Source organism: Pyricularia grisea, chromosome I (genome assembly GCF_004355905.1).
Source record: "Pyricularia grisea strain NI907 chromosome I, whole genome shotgun sequence".
Lineage (NCBI taxonomy): Eukaryota > Fungi > Ascomycota > Sordariomycetes > Magnaporthales > Pyriculariaceae > Pyricularia > Pyricularia grisea.
This window is the reverse complement of record NC_044973.1, coordinates 4,343,149-4,359,628: the sequence shown is the minus strand read 5'-3', so window position 1 is coordinate 4,359,628 and position 16,480 is coordinate 4,343,149. Positions and strand designations below refer to the sequence as shown.

The window sequence follows — 16,480 nt, the reverse complement described above, 5'->3', positions numbered from 1 at the left end:
TGATGTACCTACCTATTTTATTGACTTCCCTCCATTTCTTACGGGGAATGAAGCCCATCCCATTTGGCATGCTAGCACATCAGGTAGGTACCTAACTACCAAGGCACCTGAGGTATTAAGAATTTCCATGGTCGTCGGCCGCACCTTCTTCTGATCGGTCCAGTTTGCCTTCTCCCGCAATTAGGCAGGTATCTCTGGTATTTTATTTGACAGTTCGTATCTAAGGTGGCACAGTATCTAAGGTACCTACCTTACCTAAGTAAGTAAGGTAGGTTGGTAGGTAGGTAGACAGAGATACCTAGGTTACCTGTCTCAAATTCCTTTCTCCAACCGAAAGTTGACGCCCGGTACCCATGCATGGTCACATCACAGCCTGAATATTTTTGTCTCAGGCTTCGAAAGGATTAGTAAATCTTTGAATAAACTAAGTGGTACAGTAGTATATCGAACTTCGCATAACGTCGATACGGCGGGAAACGCAATGACTGCCAGATTCTCATCTTCGCTGCGCAACCGCCCTGCATGGATCTCGGCTGTCGATGTCCTATACAAGGCGCACCATGGGGTTAAATGGATAGGTAAGTTCGCAGGAGACGAGACTTAATAAATCCCTCATTTACTGATTTTACCATAAAAAGAAAGCAAAATGAAAACCCAGGATTTGGTCATGTCATCCGCCGGGACAGAGAACACAGACAGCGAGGCCTGCTTCCATTTCCTTCTCCTCTCTCCTGCCGAGCTGGACAATCCAGCCACGCAGACACGGCTGGAGCGGTTCTGCAACCTTGCTACCCAAATAGCTATCGTATTTCTTGATGAGACTGACTCTAGCGCATTTGTGGGTTTTCAAATCCGGTAAGTGATTTAGCTATGTGAGAGATGAGTTTCCTGAGCCTGCAAGCGTCTCTGACGAGCTGTCGTTTGCTATAATGAAACAGAATGATGCAAAGCAAGCTAGATGTCCCCGTCATCCCAATTAGGTCTACAGCGTCGCTACCCAGGACCGTAATGGCCTTCCACCAACGTTTCTCTGCGGCCCATCCACGGATTACACGACCACAGGCTGTCAGAACTCTCCTGCCGTTCTGCACCATCAACCCCCCGATCCGAGAGCACAACTTCAACATGCTAAGCGTTAGTTCGACACTCGAACCATTCCCAACTTGTACAAAGCGCTTAAAGATGCGACCAACGCTATGGGCTGACAACACTGGTCTGCTTCTACTTTAGGACATTGTGCCCAGCTTCAAGGGCATGGTCGAGGCGATATCTACCCGCCAGGGACAGGATGAACTTTGCAGTTATATCGGCCAAAGTGACGCGAATGATGTTATCAAGTTCTGGACTGCTGAATATGCAGCATGAAGGCAGCTATGAACAAGGGCCTGGGCAGTCCTCTCCCCCGTACGCGTCGACACATGATCTCGCATCCTAGAACTGATAGAAAAAGTCATCGAGTTTAATCAAAATGTGATATTGTCCTGCGTCGTGCAGTTTCTCTCACGCTTATCTATCCCACCAGTATGGTCTGGCCAAGTGCCGATTGGCCACATGCCAAGTCTTCAGCTTTCCATATATAGAACATCACAGTTGCCCAGACTGCTCCTTGATTATCTGTCCTCTGGGCGGTACATCATAGGCTAAAGGGCTGTTGAAGCAGGTTCCAAAAGCAGAAGCTGTCCTCGGCCGGCAAGGTTTGAGCAATGAGTAATTCTTGGACTTCCCGGGTGCCAAATCTACAAAGTCAACCCCGGTATTTGCAATGTCGTGACACTCACTATTTTTTGTAACTTCGATGCTTATGGTTCGCATGAACCCTTCTTTTCCATATAGGGCATGCTGACTTTAAAAGCCGCATAAGGTATCTATTAGATACCCATCCAATGGCAAATCGAACGCAGTTTCCTCGGGTGTGACAACTTCAACACCACCGGGGCAAAGTCTGGGTCCAGTCTGTCAAATATTTCGATGGGCGTGCGATCCTGGTTGACGATGAGTGCGGCATAATAATCCATCTGCCAAGGATTTGTTGACCGATTCATGGGCTGAAGAATCCGAATGTGATGTGATGAAAAGTGGATAGAACTACAACACATATCACCGAAGCCGTTGCCTCTTCCAGCCATCGAAGAAGTTCTAAAGTGGCTCAAGGGCAGGGGCGGAATTGCGGGGAAAGCGTACGACAACACAGAGTTACTTTCCTTAATTGGACAATCACCATGGTCAGCGGACGAACTTCAGTCAGTCCCGAACAAATAATACCGGTATATGAACAATTGCAAGGCAGTTCTCTACAGTAGGCGGTGTGACGACAGATGTGAAGTGGGCAAGTCTGGCCGAGATCCATCTTGAGATATTCAATATTTGGCATATTGAGTTTGATAGTCGGGGGTTGGCCCAAGAGAGAGAGACCCCTGCCATGACAAGTTCAAAGTCGCTCACTTCGTCAATCTGGAGTCGCCACAAACGAGGCCAGTATTGTGAGAGATCGACAGTTGCTATTAAGTGCAGATATTGACGAGTTACCTCCATGGATAATAAGTATATTAGCCAAGCTGTTCCCGTCAATTTGGACGACTTGGCCTATGCGGCATCGTAGGGGAGTTGCGGGCTAGTTGAGGGGGAAAAAAAAAAAAAAAAAGGAAAAAAAAAAAAAAAAAAAAACCGCAGGCAAAGAGAACCGATACCGAATATGCTTGCATGTTGCATGCTGCTATGCTGCATGTACTCTTGGTACTGTACGTACCAAAAAGCAAAATCAACGTGCTTTGATATGTGCATGTTGTAGCGCGGGGAGTGGGGGACCCACCGTTAAGAATCGATATTCTTGATTCCGAGAATTCGAAGCCAATTAGGACGACCCTCGAGCCGCCGAACAAAGTCGGTCATGCACGCGGCGTCCCCCAAACCCAAGATCCGAAAATGCAAGACTCCCAATGCCCCCCATTTATGTCCATTAATAGCTCTTGCAAATGAATGTATTGGCCAATGAGGTTTCACATGCTAGGATTTCATTTGTTCGCTGGTACAATATGACCGAGATTCAAGCGCGGATGCATCGAATATCCAAATAATCGGGTTGCAATGGAATATTCTTGAGGTTGGTTGAATGCGACTTCGGGGGAAAACATGTGAGATGGACTGCAGCTCTGCCAAAGTCAATTAGATGTAGTATTTATTTATTTTTATTATTTTTATTCGTCGTATTATTTCCAATTCATAGCCAGGCAGGTATAAAATTTAACCTGGTCCATTCGACTTATGTAATGATGGGGTTTTAACGGTCGACGTGCTACAAGTCTACAACGGGCGGCTGGGGCAGTTGAAAAGGGTGGGCCAAGGTGGCAGAGTCCAGCCAATGCTGTCTGCATTAGATTAGACGGAAAGCAGACGGGAGCTAGTGTCGATTACTTCCAGTGGTGCAACGCCGCACATAATTAATATAGTGATTGCATTGCCATTCGGCTGTGCGACGCTTGCAGTGAATAAACTTTGTGAAGGTTTATCAGGATATTTTCTTGGCATCATCTGATCTGATGCTTCCATCAACAGGTGTCATCTGTCAACTCGACGTCAAAACCGACGAGAACCAGCTAGCCCCGCGTGTACCTGGTTGTTGGTAATGAATGGGTATTATTAGATAGGCTCTTAGACTTAAAATCATAAGTCAGAGGTTTGGACTAGTCGGCAGTCCATCCATGACGGGACGACTCAACAATGTGCTGGCCATCCAATGTTCCCGCCATTTCCACCCTTATCTAACAATAAAAGGGGATTTAAATCAGAAGATAACAATACTTATACTAATAGGTAGTACATTGAGTTGCATACTGTCTAAACTTTGCGCACAATACTGACCTGTCTAACCGGCAAGCTTGTCATCAACATCCCCACGAATCCCTATGGACTCAATGTACGGAGATGTTGTCTGATGTTTTTAATCGACCAGAAGAAACAATCATAACCGGATTTCAATGGCAAGACGACACAAAATAAAGGCTTGTCGTCGATCGAACTGCAACAAAGAGTTCCGATATGGCATTCTTGACACAGCAGATGGCATTTTCACCGAATCTGTCCCATGTTCAAATTGAAAAGGGACAGGCGATCTCGGAAATCCAATACCTGTCTAAAACACCGGTGGATATGCTTAATGAGTGGATTGTGTGAATGCCTTCAGCCAGGGAACTTCTGAAGCGCCGAGGTCAAGGTGTCGTTGTTTGGCGAGATTTTTTTTCGATGTAGCGAAGAAGGATACACACTGTGTCCCCGGGGTAAGGTTCAAGCCTGTAGATCAATTTTAAAGACCCCTCCACGTTCGCCACTCTCTAACCCCAACTGCCTCAATTGTGGAGGCTCAATTGCAAGTTCTGATACACACCCCTATTTGGTCCGATCGGTGATTTAAGCTAAAAGGGAAGGGCGGAAAAATAATAAGCCCCGTCATCTGGTTTTCTTGCCCGTTCCTAAATTATTTGGAGAAAGATTTTTTTTTTTTTTTTTTTTTTTAGAAAGAACTTTTCTATATCTAGTTCTAGTTCAGATTGTTCTTAATGACTTGGATTGTTTTCTCAGTTGCAGAAATGGAAAAGAAAGAAGGGAGAAAAAAAAAGAAGAATAAGAATAAGAATAAGAATAAAAGTAAGAGAAAATAAAAATAAAAAGAACGTTAGACCGTATAGTCAAGCTGCCATCTGTTACCACGAGCCACGAGTCGGCGGTTGCTTGAACTGGGAAAGTTTGTAGTTAAAAAATCGGCAAAGGCTAAGAAGCGCTAGGCTTGCCTGCCAATACGTGGTAAACTGACCTCGCTCTGTCAAGGGGCCCCAGACAACCTTGACAACCAAGACAACCAAACAACGTACTTTACTACTTCGTACTTGAGTGCTTGCTTAGTGGTTAAACCGTGGTTGCAGCCCATTACCACGCGGATGCCCTCATATCCGCATCCAGGGGCTGATGGCCAAGAAGGAGGAAGGGCCAAGGGTCTCGGAAGCACACCCCTGTCATTACTCTGGGGACACACCCAGCTGTGATTGGTCACAGCTTCCAGCTCTAACCGCCCACACCCCTCTCTCCGCCAACAAAATCCCTTCAGCAAGCAGGCTAGTAACTTGACGCCCAGCCTAAGCAAGTAGTAGCGTTTTCTGCTGTCGCATCTTTCAATTTTTTACCACTTTCTCAACCATTCAGTCCAATTCTCTTACCGCCAGCCTTTGTTTCGTCATCGCCTCTTTTGCCGCTTGTCAGAGCCATTCCCATCAATCCCGATCCTATGTATCAGATTTTTTTTCTTACTTTCAGATGCCCTAACTGTATTATATCGAACGAACCGACTGTTCGAGCCAATACCAGGGTGACCTGACCAAATATTGTCCAATTCCTGTCACGAAAAAAGACAAACCGGATACCGGGAGCACGAACATGCGAGACGGACGAGGCAGCTTGGCAGGTAACATAGTAGGTCAGGTCGTCAGGTTGCTAGGTTACCTTGCCGATAAAACTCCCCTGCAGCCCTCCACCCACCCCCTACTCGCCTCTCCGCTTGTGGCGGGCACTGATACCTAGATCCGCTCATACCTTTCAACGGCTTTTCAAGTGGAAAAAAGAAAAAAAAAATGGACGGCTGTCATGCGACCACTAAAAACTCATCGTGACCAGAGGTATTTCACTTTTTACTTTTGTTAATGGGAAGCGGTGACGGCCTCAAATTCTTGAGAATAATCATCCTCGAGATTTGACTGGTGAGATTTTAAACTTCGAACTATTACCCCTGCCTGGTTGCTGGCAGAAAAAGAGATAAAAAGAAAAGTGGACTGAACATGGTTATGGGATATTGTGTACCCATGTCTCTCTTGGACCTACGAAGTAGGTGCTGTACTGTATGTGCCTCGCTCGCCTCGCCTACATGCATTTGATCCTAAGCTCACACCCACCTCAGAATTTCCCATCAGCATGCGCTCTCACTGGTGGTGCAGGCAGGTCAAGTTTGTTGTCTGGAAAGCAGCCCATGATCGGAAATGCATCCATCATTTTTCTTGCGTGCACTGTACAAAATCGCACTCCCCTCTTCTTTTTGAACATTTTTTCTTCCCTGAGTGTGTGTACCCCACAAGCAAGCAGCTCATGCTGGTTCTTAAGCTCGCATGCGTCCCGCTTGGTGAAGATCAAGCAAAACCTCTGACATGCTAAATACCCCCCTCAACTACCCTACCTACCTTCACAACGCCTCCTGAATCTTGCCCTCGTCCGTTTGTCTGACCATCAAACAACCATCCATGCCGAACCGAACCACTGTCACAGTGAAATCGACCTTTTTGCTAGACCTTTTCCGTGTTTGCCCTGCACCATAGCACTAGGACTAGGAAGGAATTGCGACCCGCCTAACCGCCCCTTCAGGCATCTCGCTTGCTCCTGGACCTCTCCACCCAAGAAACAGCGAACCCGTATCATGCCGTCCGGATGCCTGCTGCCATCATAGACCAGATCAGCAGGACGTGGATTGCAAACGACACCAACCTAAGGGGCGTCGCCTCACCAAAGAACAAAATATCCGACACAGACCCTGGCCTATCAAAACAAGCTTGTCTGTTACGTCTTGCACAGTGCTGCCCCCAGGCGTGCCCTGCTCCTGGGTGGTTGCGCACGTCCCGACGACCACCTCTGGGCAGAGCCTCCTTCATCCTCGTCCCCTGCTTGTGCTCGCCAATATAGTCCACTGGGCCTCGCACCTCATCCAATCTTTAAACTTCTTTTGGCCTTTCTTCTTTTGCCAGTTTGCCCAAAGCTGGTGTACTCAACTTGTCGATATCACTCTTTCATATCGACCGGCTCGGTTTCTCTTCTTTGCCAACCGCGGGTCCGGATACCTGCTTTATTCTATTATACCTTCACTTCGACATACTCCCAGCTATTAGCCTGTAATCATTTTTAGTCTCTTTTTTTTCTTTCTTTTCCCCTCGTGCTCTCTCCCTTCTACTCTTTACCGATTTACTCTTATATTTGGGTAGTCACCTTTCCTCTCGTTCGATTCGATTTCTGCATCCAAGTTCAAAACGACCGATCTACGATCGCCCGACACTACTGAGAAGGTAGAAATTGCTCGTCACTGGGCGTGAGGTTAGGAAAGAAAAAGCAAGGAATACTGTGTGGGAAAGTGTTTTGAGGCAAATCTGAACGAGAATCTGTCTGGATAAAACGAAAGCGGGTTCGACAAACGACGACGACGACGACAACAACATAAAAAAAAAACCGACACCATGGGAAGGCTTATCAAGAACCACTGGGCTAGGCTCATCGTTCTCTCGGCTGCAACTTGTCAGTTTAAACCCATCTGCCACGGGATGGAGCTAGGGTGTGCAACTATCTGCTAGAAAGAAGGAAGCTAACCCACTCGAATTATAGACCAAGTTGCTGCTGGTCTCGAATCCTACTTCTGGCCGAAGATCTTCTTCGACTTTTTGACCCACTCGCTGGATGGCGCTGTACGGCCAGTGCCCGTGCTGCAGACGGTTAATATCCTACTAGGATTTCTGATGCTAGCGTGGGAGTGGCCTCTGGGTGCAATCGCTGGATCTGGATTCCACCGCAGTCTCGAGCTACGCCTCGCTATCATCCCAGTTGCTGCCATTGCTGCCGGCCTGATCTACCAAGGAACCAACGCTGCCGTCTACTACCTGATTGGTATGGCCGTGTACTTTTGGGCATATAGCGAAGGAGAGGTAAGCAATGTCAATATCAATTTTTTTTTTGTCTGTTTGGTCTTTTAGTATACTAATTTTTATTGTACAGATAATCTGCGCAAAGCCGTGGACTCTTCCTCAACGTGGAGGGCGTGGCGCTCGTGTCTAAGCAATGGCTCCGTGCCCGCCCTCATTCTCACTATATTCTTTTTTTCTCTTAAAACCTTACGTCTCATGTCCCGACTCCAGTCCTGGGGTTTACTTTAGAAGCAAGGGCTGGAGAGGGATGTACATATACCCCAATCCGATTTATGTTTCTTGCTAGACACAAAGTTCCCATTTTAGGACAATTTCCTACAACCAATTCGCCTCTCGATCTTCAATTTGTATTTGCCTCCGTCGTGATATCGTGCCGACCTGCCGAACTATCGACCCGTCTCTTTCATATCAAAGCGCGCCTCGACGAAAGATTGACGATTCACAACTACCAGGTGTGAGAAAATTGGATTGCAGCCCGGAGGACAAAGTCGACCTGGGAATAATGTGTTGAGAAAAAAAAAAAAGAGGGCGGCTCCAGTGTGCTTTGAGGTGGGGTTTTCAATTCTTGGCGGTTTTCTTTCGGTCTCAGGTTGAAGCCTCGTCGGTTTCCGTTTTTTTTCTTGTCATATGTTTCATGGCCCAGCGTTGCATCTTCCACACTAAACTGGTGTTTTCTTCTTTTTTTTATTTTCCCCCACCTGTTTGTGTCTTTAATTTCCCTATACGCGTCTCTCTTACTCATTTCTTTTGACCTACGCAGCATTGGGAGGAATCCAGGAAAGGAAGCATCAAGACCAGGTAGACAAAGAGGTGTATATGGGCGAAGTAAGGTGATGCGGAGAAAGACCTTTTTTTTTTTTCTTTTTTGTCATCGAGGCCAAGAATTCTTTTTTTGAGTTCGCCATCTCATGGATGGGGGCTGAAAGAGCTGGATGGAAATGCGCTCCCCATTTTGCAGGACAAATACCACAACTCGGATTTGAACTTGAGGGTTCTTTTTCCGGTGATATGCTATTGAAAAAATCCATTGGCCTTCTCTTTAATTTCTCTGTTTTTTCTTCTGCCGAGCATTTGCATACAACAACAATATTAGACCATTTCTGTGTCTTGGTTTGTTCCTCACCGTTTGACGACGTCGCATCCACGAGCTCCCCCTATGCTTTATTTCAACTGTCTTTCACGAGTAAGGGGACGATCACAACTATGCTTTTTTCCAACTTTGTCTTTCACGAGTAAGGGGATTCATTACGTTCAACAGGCCGACCCTGTCGACGGAGTTGATTGATCGACCTGGTGCAATGCAGAAAAGACAGGTTGTCAGCTCCGCCGGTGTCCACGAAGGGATTTGCCTGTCAAGTCTTGCTGTCTTGCATAGAACGACCGGGAAATTTTCTTGCATATTCCGGAATATATTAAAATGACAGACCCGTGAAGGACCGATCCCGTCCCGCCCAAGAAATCTCGTACTGACAAAAAGCCCAACTTTTGATTTTTAACCCGACTAAGAGAAAACTATAGACTGTCATCCTTCCTCCGCCAAGCTTCCCGCGACAACTGCGAAGGGGGGGAAAAATAAAAATAAAACATAAAACAAAGTAAACACTGCAAAAGGTACTCATCCCCTACCGCCAAGCCAGAAAAATAAGGGGCTATGGAATCATGAATTTGGCATGACCTTTCTCACGCCCTTGTCATATAGGTCAGTACACTGTAGAATAGCAAACTCTGCCTGTCGTCTCAAGTTACCGTAACCTGTACACATGCATGTACCTAGTTGTGCCATGGGATCGGGATCTCCACATGTCCTGGCTGGTTTGTTTCAGAAAACTCTCCTTTTTGGAATAAGCTTGGCACAACATCGGATGTACGGCTTCTGTCGCATCCTTACAAGTAGGAAAACTGAAGATCACCAAACTCCGGTATGATATTTATGACTTTATGATGCCTCAGGCATCAAGCCCGCTACTTCTTTTTCTTTTTTTTTACCTGCTTTCGGAACTAACGTTTGTTCATTCAAACGAAACCATCACGAAACGGCTGGACAGATTTGTTCTTCCACAAAGGATACCTACCCAGTTGTATACAAAAAGACCTATGCACGCCAGCCTACTTACTGCCAACTGCTACTGAAATGAAAACACTATTCCTGTCTCACATTTTCTGTTCTCGGGACAAAGGAGTTTGCTCTGGGATCATGACCTTGGAGGCCTATTCACAATGCAGATTATTACGGCCCCTAACTTCTAGTGGTCCGCTGCTTTGCTAGTAAATGTATCGTCTTATCCATGGGCATCTATCACGACCACCCACAACCTTGACGATTGCCTCGCATGTCCGCATGAAGCTTATTTCACGGCACGCTAGCCATTACCAATCCCGTCGACCATGTGAACAATGCTGCCCCATCCCATCCTAAAACTCCGGAAGCCATCATAAACTGCTTGTCGTGTCAAGTTTAGTGGGCAGCCATAGAGCCCATGGAATCGTTCTTGGGTCCTTGTCGCTCCGGGAACTGTCGGGAAAGGAAGGCTAGTCAGTAAGGAAGTCCAACATTGATAGGTTCGAAAATTTTCCAATGATGACTTCGTGGACGATCCGCTCTGTCCAGTACCCAAGCAAGGTGGCTTCAATGCCGCGGAACTGCCTTGAGCCTCCCTCCTTATAGAGACAATCCACATGGGTAGTGAGTGGTTCATGCTCTACAGGCACAGCTGAGTAGGCTGGGTACCTCAGCTCGGGCCGGACGATGCATGTAGGCATGTCAAATGCATTGCCCCACCCATTCATAACCCCACCAACTGCCGCCTTCGAGAAAGGGACTCGCTTCCACCAACAGTATGCCATGATAGGCGGGCGGGGTCATGACGTCGTTTTGTTGCTTGGAGGTGCGGGTATCTGAATCGACACGTCTACCTTTGCAGATGGCGTGATGTCCGAATTGTGTTGAGAAAAAGAAGTTGATCGCTTACCTTGGACTCCTTGAGGTCGCCCTTTTCAAGTATCTGCTTGATGACATCCTCATCGACGTGGGTGCCGAACTCGTTGTCGAGCATGTACTGCGAAGCAGCATCTAGCCTACCTGTGGCGCCATGTCTGAAGAGAGCCAAATTACGCTAAGTTAGCAACAACAAGCTCGATTGACGTCATTACAAAGTTGGTAAAGCAGTTTACAGCTCCCAGCCTCTGCCGACGACGGCCTACAACCACATTGCTCTCTGAGCGAGTGATCGATCATGGTCCGTCCATAAAAGACAATTCAAGATGAAGAGGGAGCAAACTCACGCTTGTGTTACGAAGATCTTGAAGCTTGAAATGAAGTTGGCCATGGGAACCGACTTGTCACTCTGCCACTTCTTGAATTCGTCGACATCGTCAACAAAGATGACAAAGTCATCCTGCTTGCCCTTGAAGTGGATCTTGGTAGTAACGGCCTCGCCCTTGGTCATTTTGAATGATTTTTTTTTATGTTTGTTTTGGTGGTTGTGTGGTGTTGGTGACGATGGTGCGAAGAGAAGACGATCGTAGTGTGAAGATTGTCGAGAAAGTTTCGTTTTTGAGAATTTTGCTTTTTTCCAATTGGCAGTGAATGAATGATCAGAAAAGATGGAGGACGATTGAAAGTGAAAGGGCCGAGATGGGGTTTTAAGACATCCGGTGTTGTACGGATCGGTACCTGTGCTACAGTAGAATCAGAAAGAAGGCCTTACGTAGCTACCTGCAAGCCTCTACCAAGATCCTGATAATCTGTTAGTCAACTAACTTGGCTCGCCTGCATTTTACCGCCCGATCGTTGAGGGTCTGCTAACAATTGCGCGGCTTGGCCAATGCTTTCGACTGTACAGCAAACAGTTCCGCCAACGATCGTCATCATTCTGGAAAGGCCGATGTGAGCTGCCCGCAAACACTACGTCATAGTCGCTGCTCCATGTCTTCTGGGACTTGCGAAGTGGGGTTGGCAAAAGGCGGGGCAAGCTCAGCCTGACGGAAGCCCCACGAGCTGACTTGAGCTCACAAAGCCAAGGTACCTAATCTAGCAACTAGGTAGCTTCCATGGTAGGTACATAGAGTACAAGTACATACCTTACTTACCTTAGGCAGGTAGGTAGTACTTGGGGACTTGGGGGGCAGCATCGTCTTCTTCTCGAACGCTAATTAGTGTACTTGTACTTCAGGCACTCTCGGCTCTATTGCCGGTTCCTGCGTCCAAACTGTGAAGGGGTCCATGAACTACATGTCCCACGGTAGGTAGGCTCAGTACGTACATTGAGAGGGTCTGACGTCATTGAAGTTTAACTCAGCGCTGTGAATACTACTAGTATACCCTCCAGGTTCAGCTGAACCTAACGAGTAATTTAAAAATCTGGGTCGCTAGGCATGCAATGTTGCCCTGCTCGAACAAAACCAAATCCATCAACACTATGAAGCTGTACATGAATGAATTAAACAAGAAAGTAAAAAGCAAGCTCTCGTGACGATGCAAAATACCACCGCCAATGTCTTCCAAAACTCACGGATGCAAAAAAGCAACTCCCCAAAAAAGGGCTGGCCCCAAACAAACAACCATCATAACCAAACAGTAGCTGGGTAGGTAGGTAAGCTAACTTAAGGATGACGGCAAGCCCCCGACTGGCCGTCTCAAGTGATAAAGAATTATGTTTTACAGAAGGCTTTTATGAAAAAAAAAAAAAAAAAAAAAAAAAAAAAAAAAAAAAAAAAACGACAGGTCGCTCACCCAAAATCTGTTCAAGCAAACAAGTTGCGAAGTCCCCGAAAACTTACCCCACGATTTATTCCACCCTTTTTCCAACGTCGCGCCGATTTGATAGAAGACGGCGGTTCGCTACCACAGCCGGCTGTATCTCCCGTACCTCTTCGACTTGGCGTCGTGGGAACAGCTTCGCTGCTGGCGCGAATCGACATCGTGTCCAAGCGTCCAGGCAGTGGTTGGTCAAGAGGTATTGGCATGATCTCGGATACCGGCGTTGCTTTGTCCGACCTCGACGATACTACCGAATTCTGGCAGCTTGCCAATGCGCTATCGACTCCATCGAATGCCGTGATAGCTGGAGATAGAGGTAGCATCGAAAGATCAGCCCTTGAGATCTGGACAGCGGGCTCGTGAGACCTGTCCCCAATCGCCACTCGAGGATCCTTGCTCCCAGTAGTGATTCCATACTTGTCAAGAGCAGTATCTGAAACTGACAGGACTCCATTCGAACCTAAACCATCACTGCTGTTCCTATCATCGCCCGATCCTATAGGCATTGTAGCAACACTCTTCGTATCAATCGTTACATGACTTGAAGAATCACCTCTTTTCTGATATCTTAGGAACGAGGCGCCGCGGTGATTCTCGATCACAGTCTTGGTCGCAAGCAGAGCCATGTTGTTACTGTCGTCCATGGCAGTAACCACAGAGGCGCAAGCACGAGTCGTCGTAGTACTGGCCATGCTCACAGACCGCTTGGTGAAGGAGCTTGCGATGCTTGCCACACTGAGCTTCCTCATCACCGAAGAAGCGCTCGAGCGGACCAGATGCTCACTTCGTGAACGGACCGTCATTCCCGGAAAGGGTAGAGCCTCACGCGTCCACACATCTGACAAGATTGCTTCCAGCCTGGACCGATCACCCCTCGAAGGGGAGAGGATAGTGACGCGACTCTCTGGCGGCGCCACGAGTGACTGTGACCTATGGAGACGAGTCTTGGCTGATACTGTGGCGACCGCGACAGAACTTTCTCTTTCAACGGTAGTGTTCTTCAGGACTACTTGGTAGAGCGTCGTCTTGGGCCCGGCAGTACTTGCACGATGGATCGAAATTCGTCGAGCGACGGTACCTGCAGCAAACCATGTCAGAAAAGCTGCAAAAAAGCTCTGTTGCCCTGAAACATACAAGGGGAGCTACCAACCTGGCTTTCCAAAGACAGTGCCCAAACTCTTGATATTCATAGAGTGGGCCCGAAAGGACATTGGGTTCAAGGGACCGGGGATGTGTGCTGAGCTTGATTGTTCTAAACGTCCGCGCCATTCTTGGTATTCTCGAGGACTGCAAGCAGTCATGATGATCTCGTACAACTCATTATCGCACTGGAAAACAAGCTTCCACGAGTAGGGTGCTGTATGACACTGAAGCCCTGATATACAAAATAAAAAATAAAAAAAAACATGTGTTGTCAGCGGGGACGTCAAAGTACTGGCGACTGCCTCGTGTCTCTGCTTACCTCTTCCGTTGTCAGCTTCTTCAACCTTGACATTCATCAAAGAGACACACAATAGAATTGTGTATGTTTGTCCAAATCTGCTTGCAGATGCGATGCACAGCCAATCTCGATAGAGCAGACATATCAAGTATTGCCCAGATACGGAGTCCTTCGTCTGCCAGCAAACATGTAGCGCGCCGCAGAGGTGGATGTGACCAAAGGAGCGAATGCGATTCTTTGAGGCCGCATCGAGAATCTGAGCATCATGGCTGTCAATACCAGCATTCAAGGTATAGAATCTAGTCATATTGAAAGCCCACGAACCTGATCAGCAAAGACGAGGCGATCCTGAAGATTCCAGGTTCTTTGAAGTGTGCATTTGATCTTAGGGTCATCAGTTGCCCGGTTTATCTCTGCCGTGGCTTCTCTGAGACGTAAAAGGGCATCTTCAACCATCATGTGGGACTGGGGACAGTCGACAACAGGAGTATACTTTAAGAGCTCCGCAAAGAGAAGGGGGTATTTGCAGACGCGTTGTATCGGCTGTAACAAATCCTCAGTTAGCACACCAATTTACTTTGTGGGTGGCGGTTGGATCCGCGCTAGTTACGGACTGACCTTTACAAGTAGATCTGAAACGGTTAAAGACTTTTTGGAGCTTTCACGGTGACTCTTTTCTGGCCCCAGCGACGCAGCCAATGTCTCCAAGCCCTTCTGGTACTTTTCCCAGTCCGTCATTGTTCGACGGGCCTCCGCGATATCCTTGATCATGAGCTCATATTTGGCGCCGTATTCTTCGTATATAAAAAATGAGTTCATCTGGTCAGTACTGGTCAGCATATGTCTGAGATGCTCAGGTCTGAGCAGGAGGATGGGCAGTGATCATTCACCTTTGAGATGAAAATTCTGGCGACTTCAGCAGCCACCTGAGGGTCAGCTATCACCCCAGGAATGGCCCGTAGCCACGCCATTCCGTCGCTCTTATCCTCGGGAACAGAGTCTAGACTTCGCCAACGATAATGACCTCGTCTTGCTGACTTTGGGGGTTGGGAGGTGGAGGTTTCATACTGGACATACTCGGAATCAGGGATGGCTAATCGCAGTTCTTCCAGCAGCTCCTCGTGAAGTTGAACAATTTCCGTCATGTTTCTGTTGATTGAAGATCTCAGGCCAGGGGACTGTGTAGGGAGAGACGCGAGGATGGTGACATAAACCTAGCCGAGATTAATGTTGGTTTAGCGTGGACAAGTGAGCCATGTATGAAAAAAAGATGGCATGACCTACATTCATGAGAAAGCGTACATCTGCTATGTAACCTTCCTCTGTACTGATCAACTCGTCAAGAATACGTCGGCGCTGCAGAGAGCGTTCTACGATAGCAGGATCCATTGCCGGAGACTTGGCTGGATACTGGCTATCTTCAGAGGTTCTCAGCCCTGACATGGAAGCCCTGCTGCTGCGACCCGTCCGTGAAGGAGCTTTGTTGGAGGTGACGCCGGCATTTCGTCGTGGGAGACCTAAGGCAGTGAAGCTTGCGAGGCTTATACTCGGGCTTTTCATCGCGGTGACGAAATCGATTGATGAGTCTGAAGACGAGCATCGGCGGTGGCCACGCTGGTAAGACTTGGCCACTTCGGTGTCTATATTACGAAAAGATTTTGGGGAGACAGGGTCCAAGTCTGCATTTCTCAGGCGTTGCATGCCGCGTTTCCGCAGTGTGTTCATCCATTTCTGGAATGGCTTCTTGTGGTGGGTGGGCGATCGCTGTGATGTGCGCTGAACTGCAAGAAGGTCCATGTCTGTAAAAGGGGATATTGGGGTCGGCGGAGCCAACGCTCCACGGTCATGATCTAGGAAAAATTGCAAGGCGGTGATATTATCCAAAGTCTTCCAGGCCTCATCGACTTCTTGCCCGATGTCACCTTCATGGCGCGGTGAAGGCGATGACAAGTTTCTGCACTCATAATGACCGGAAGATGTAGCGACAGGCTTAGTCAAGTGTATGAAAAGTGGCGGTACCCCTGAGGAACGCTTAATACCCCTGGTCCGATGGACGACCACGGAGGCTGCCGTTGAATCTGGTGAGCTGGAAGAAGTCGGCGAGACGTCGTCCGCGGTTGTATGTGGCATGACGGAGCCTACTGGATGTAAAGGTTCGGTCCAAGAAGACTGATAGAAAATCCAAAAAAAAGAAAACCGCAAGAGATCCAAAGAGAGTAGCAGAAGCACAGCAGAGTGCACGAGAGCTCGGGGCCCTTATTATCAGATCATGATAAACTCAAATGAGGATAAAGGTAGTACCCGCCGACTCGTATGTGCGGTAAAGAGATCCACCTACAAACTTGGAAGAGATGTGATATGTCGGTGGTTCGCTGCGACCGTCAAAGCATCCATCATCTGGTCCCGGTGAGAAAGCAGCCTCACCTCGATTTAAGGGGCAGGGGCAATGGGGAACCAGGGGTTGCTCCTGCTCATCCATAGTCTGTGGTAAATATCGAATTTTTTTTGCTTCACCTGCAAGCCTTAAATTGGAACAAGGCAGGCGAAATGAGGGGTGAT

General features: G+C 47.7%; 4 protein-coding genes across 4 annotated transcripts; 2 read left to right on the top strand and 2 right to left on the bottom strand.

The window, feature by feature from the left end:
• Positions 1 to 481: 481 nt before the first annotated feature.
• On the top strand, positions 482 to 1,365 carry PgNI_06372 (uncharacterized protein; the record flags this gene model as incomplete). Its single annotated transcript, XM_031126396.1, has 4 exons — positions 482 to 578; positions 639 to 855; positions 939 to 1,134; positions 1,231 to 1,365. The coding sequence occupies 4 exons, from the start codon at positions 482 to 484 to the stop codon at positions 1,363 to 1,365; spliced, it is 645 nt and encodes a 214-aa protein (XP_030981899.1).
• Positions 1,366 to 5,658: 4,293 nt separating this feature from the next.
• On the top strand, positions 5,659 to 8,803 carry PgNI_06371 (uncharacterized protein). The gene is made up of 4 exons (XM_031126395.1): positions 5,659 to 5,882; positions 5,942 to 7,317; positions 7,405 to 7,721; positions 7,792 to 8,803. The coding sequence occupies exons 2-4, from the start codon at positions 7,260 to 7,262 to the stop codon at positions 7,849 to 7,851; spliced, it is 435 nt and encodes a 144-aa protein (XP_030981900.1). The 5' UTR covers positions 5,659 to 5,882; positions 5,942 to 7,259; the 3' UTR covers positions 7,852 to 8,803.
• Positions 8,804 to 9,846: 1,043 nt separating this feature from the next.
• PgNI_06370 (uncharacterized protein) lies at positions 9,847 to 11,308 on the bottom strand. Its single transcript, XM_031126394.1, has 3 exons — positions 11,004 to 11,308; positions 10,691 to 10,814; positions 9,847 to 10,233 (listed from the first exon to the last, which is right to left on the bottom strand). Exons 1-3 carry the CDS (start codon positions 11,165 to 11,167, stop codon positions 10,177 to 10,179), a joined length of 345 nt encoding a protein of 114 aa, XP_030981901.1. The 5' UTR covers positions 11,168 to 11,308; the 3' UTR covers positions 9,847 to 10,176.
• A 1,156-nt stretch (positions 11,309 to 12,464) lies between these two features.
• On the bottom strand, positions 12,465 to 16,051 carry PgNI_06369 (uncharacterized protein; the record flags this gene model as incomplete). Its single annotated transcript, XM_031126393.1, has 7 exons — positions 12,465 to 13,558; positions 13,631 to 13,855; positions 13,943 to 14,177; positions 14,246 to 14,464; positions 14,540 to 14,740; positions 14,812 to 15,135; positions 15,206 to 16,051. The coding sequence occupies 7 exons, from the start codon at positions 16,049 to 16,051 to the stop codon at positions 12,465 to 12,467; spliced, it is 3,144 nt and encodes a 1,047-aa protein (XP_030982735.1).
• Positions 16,052 to 16,480: the final 429 nt, after the last annotated feature.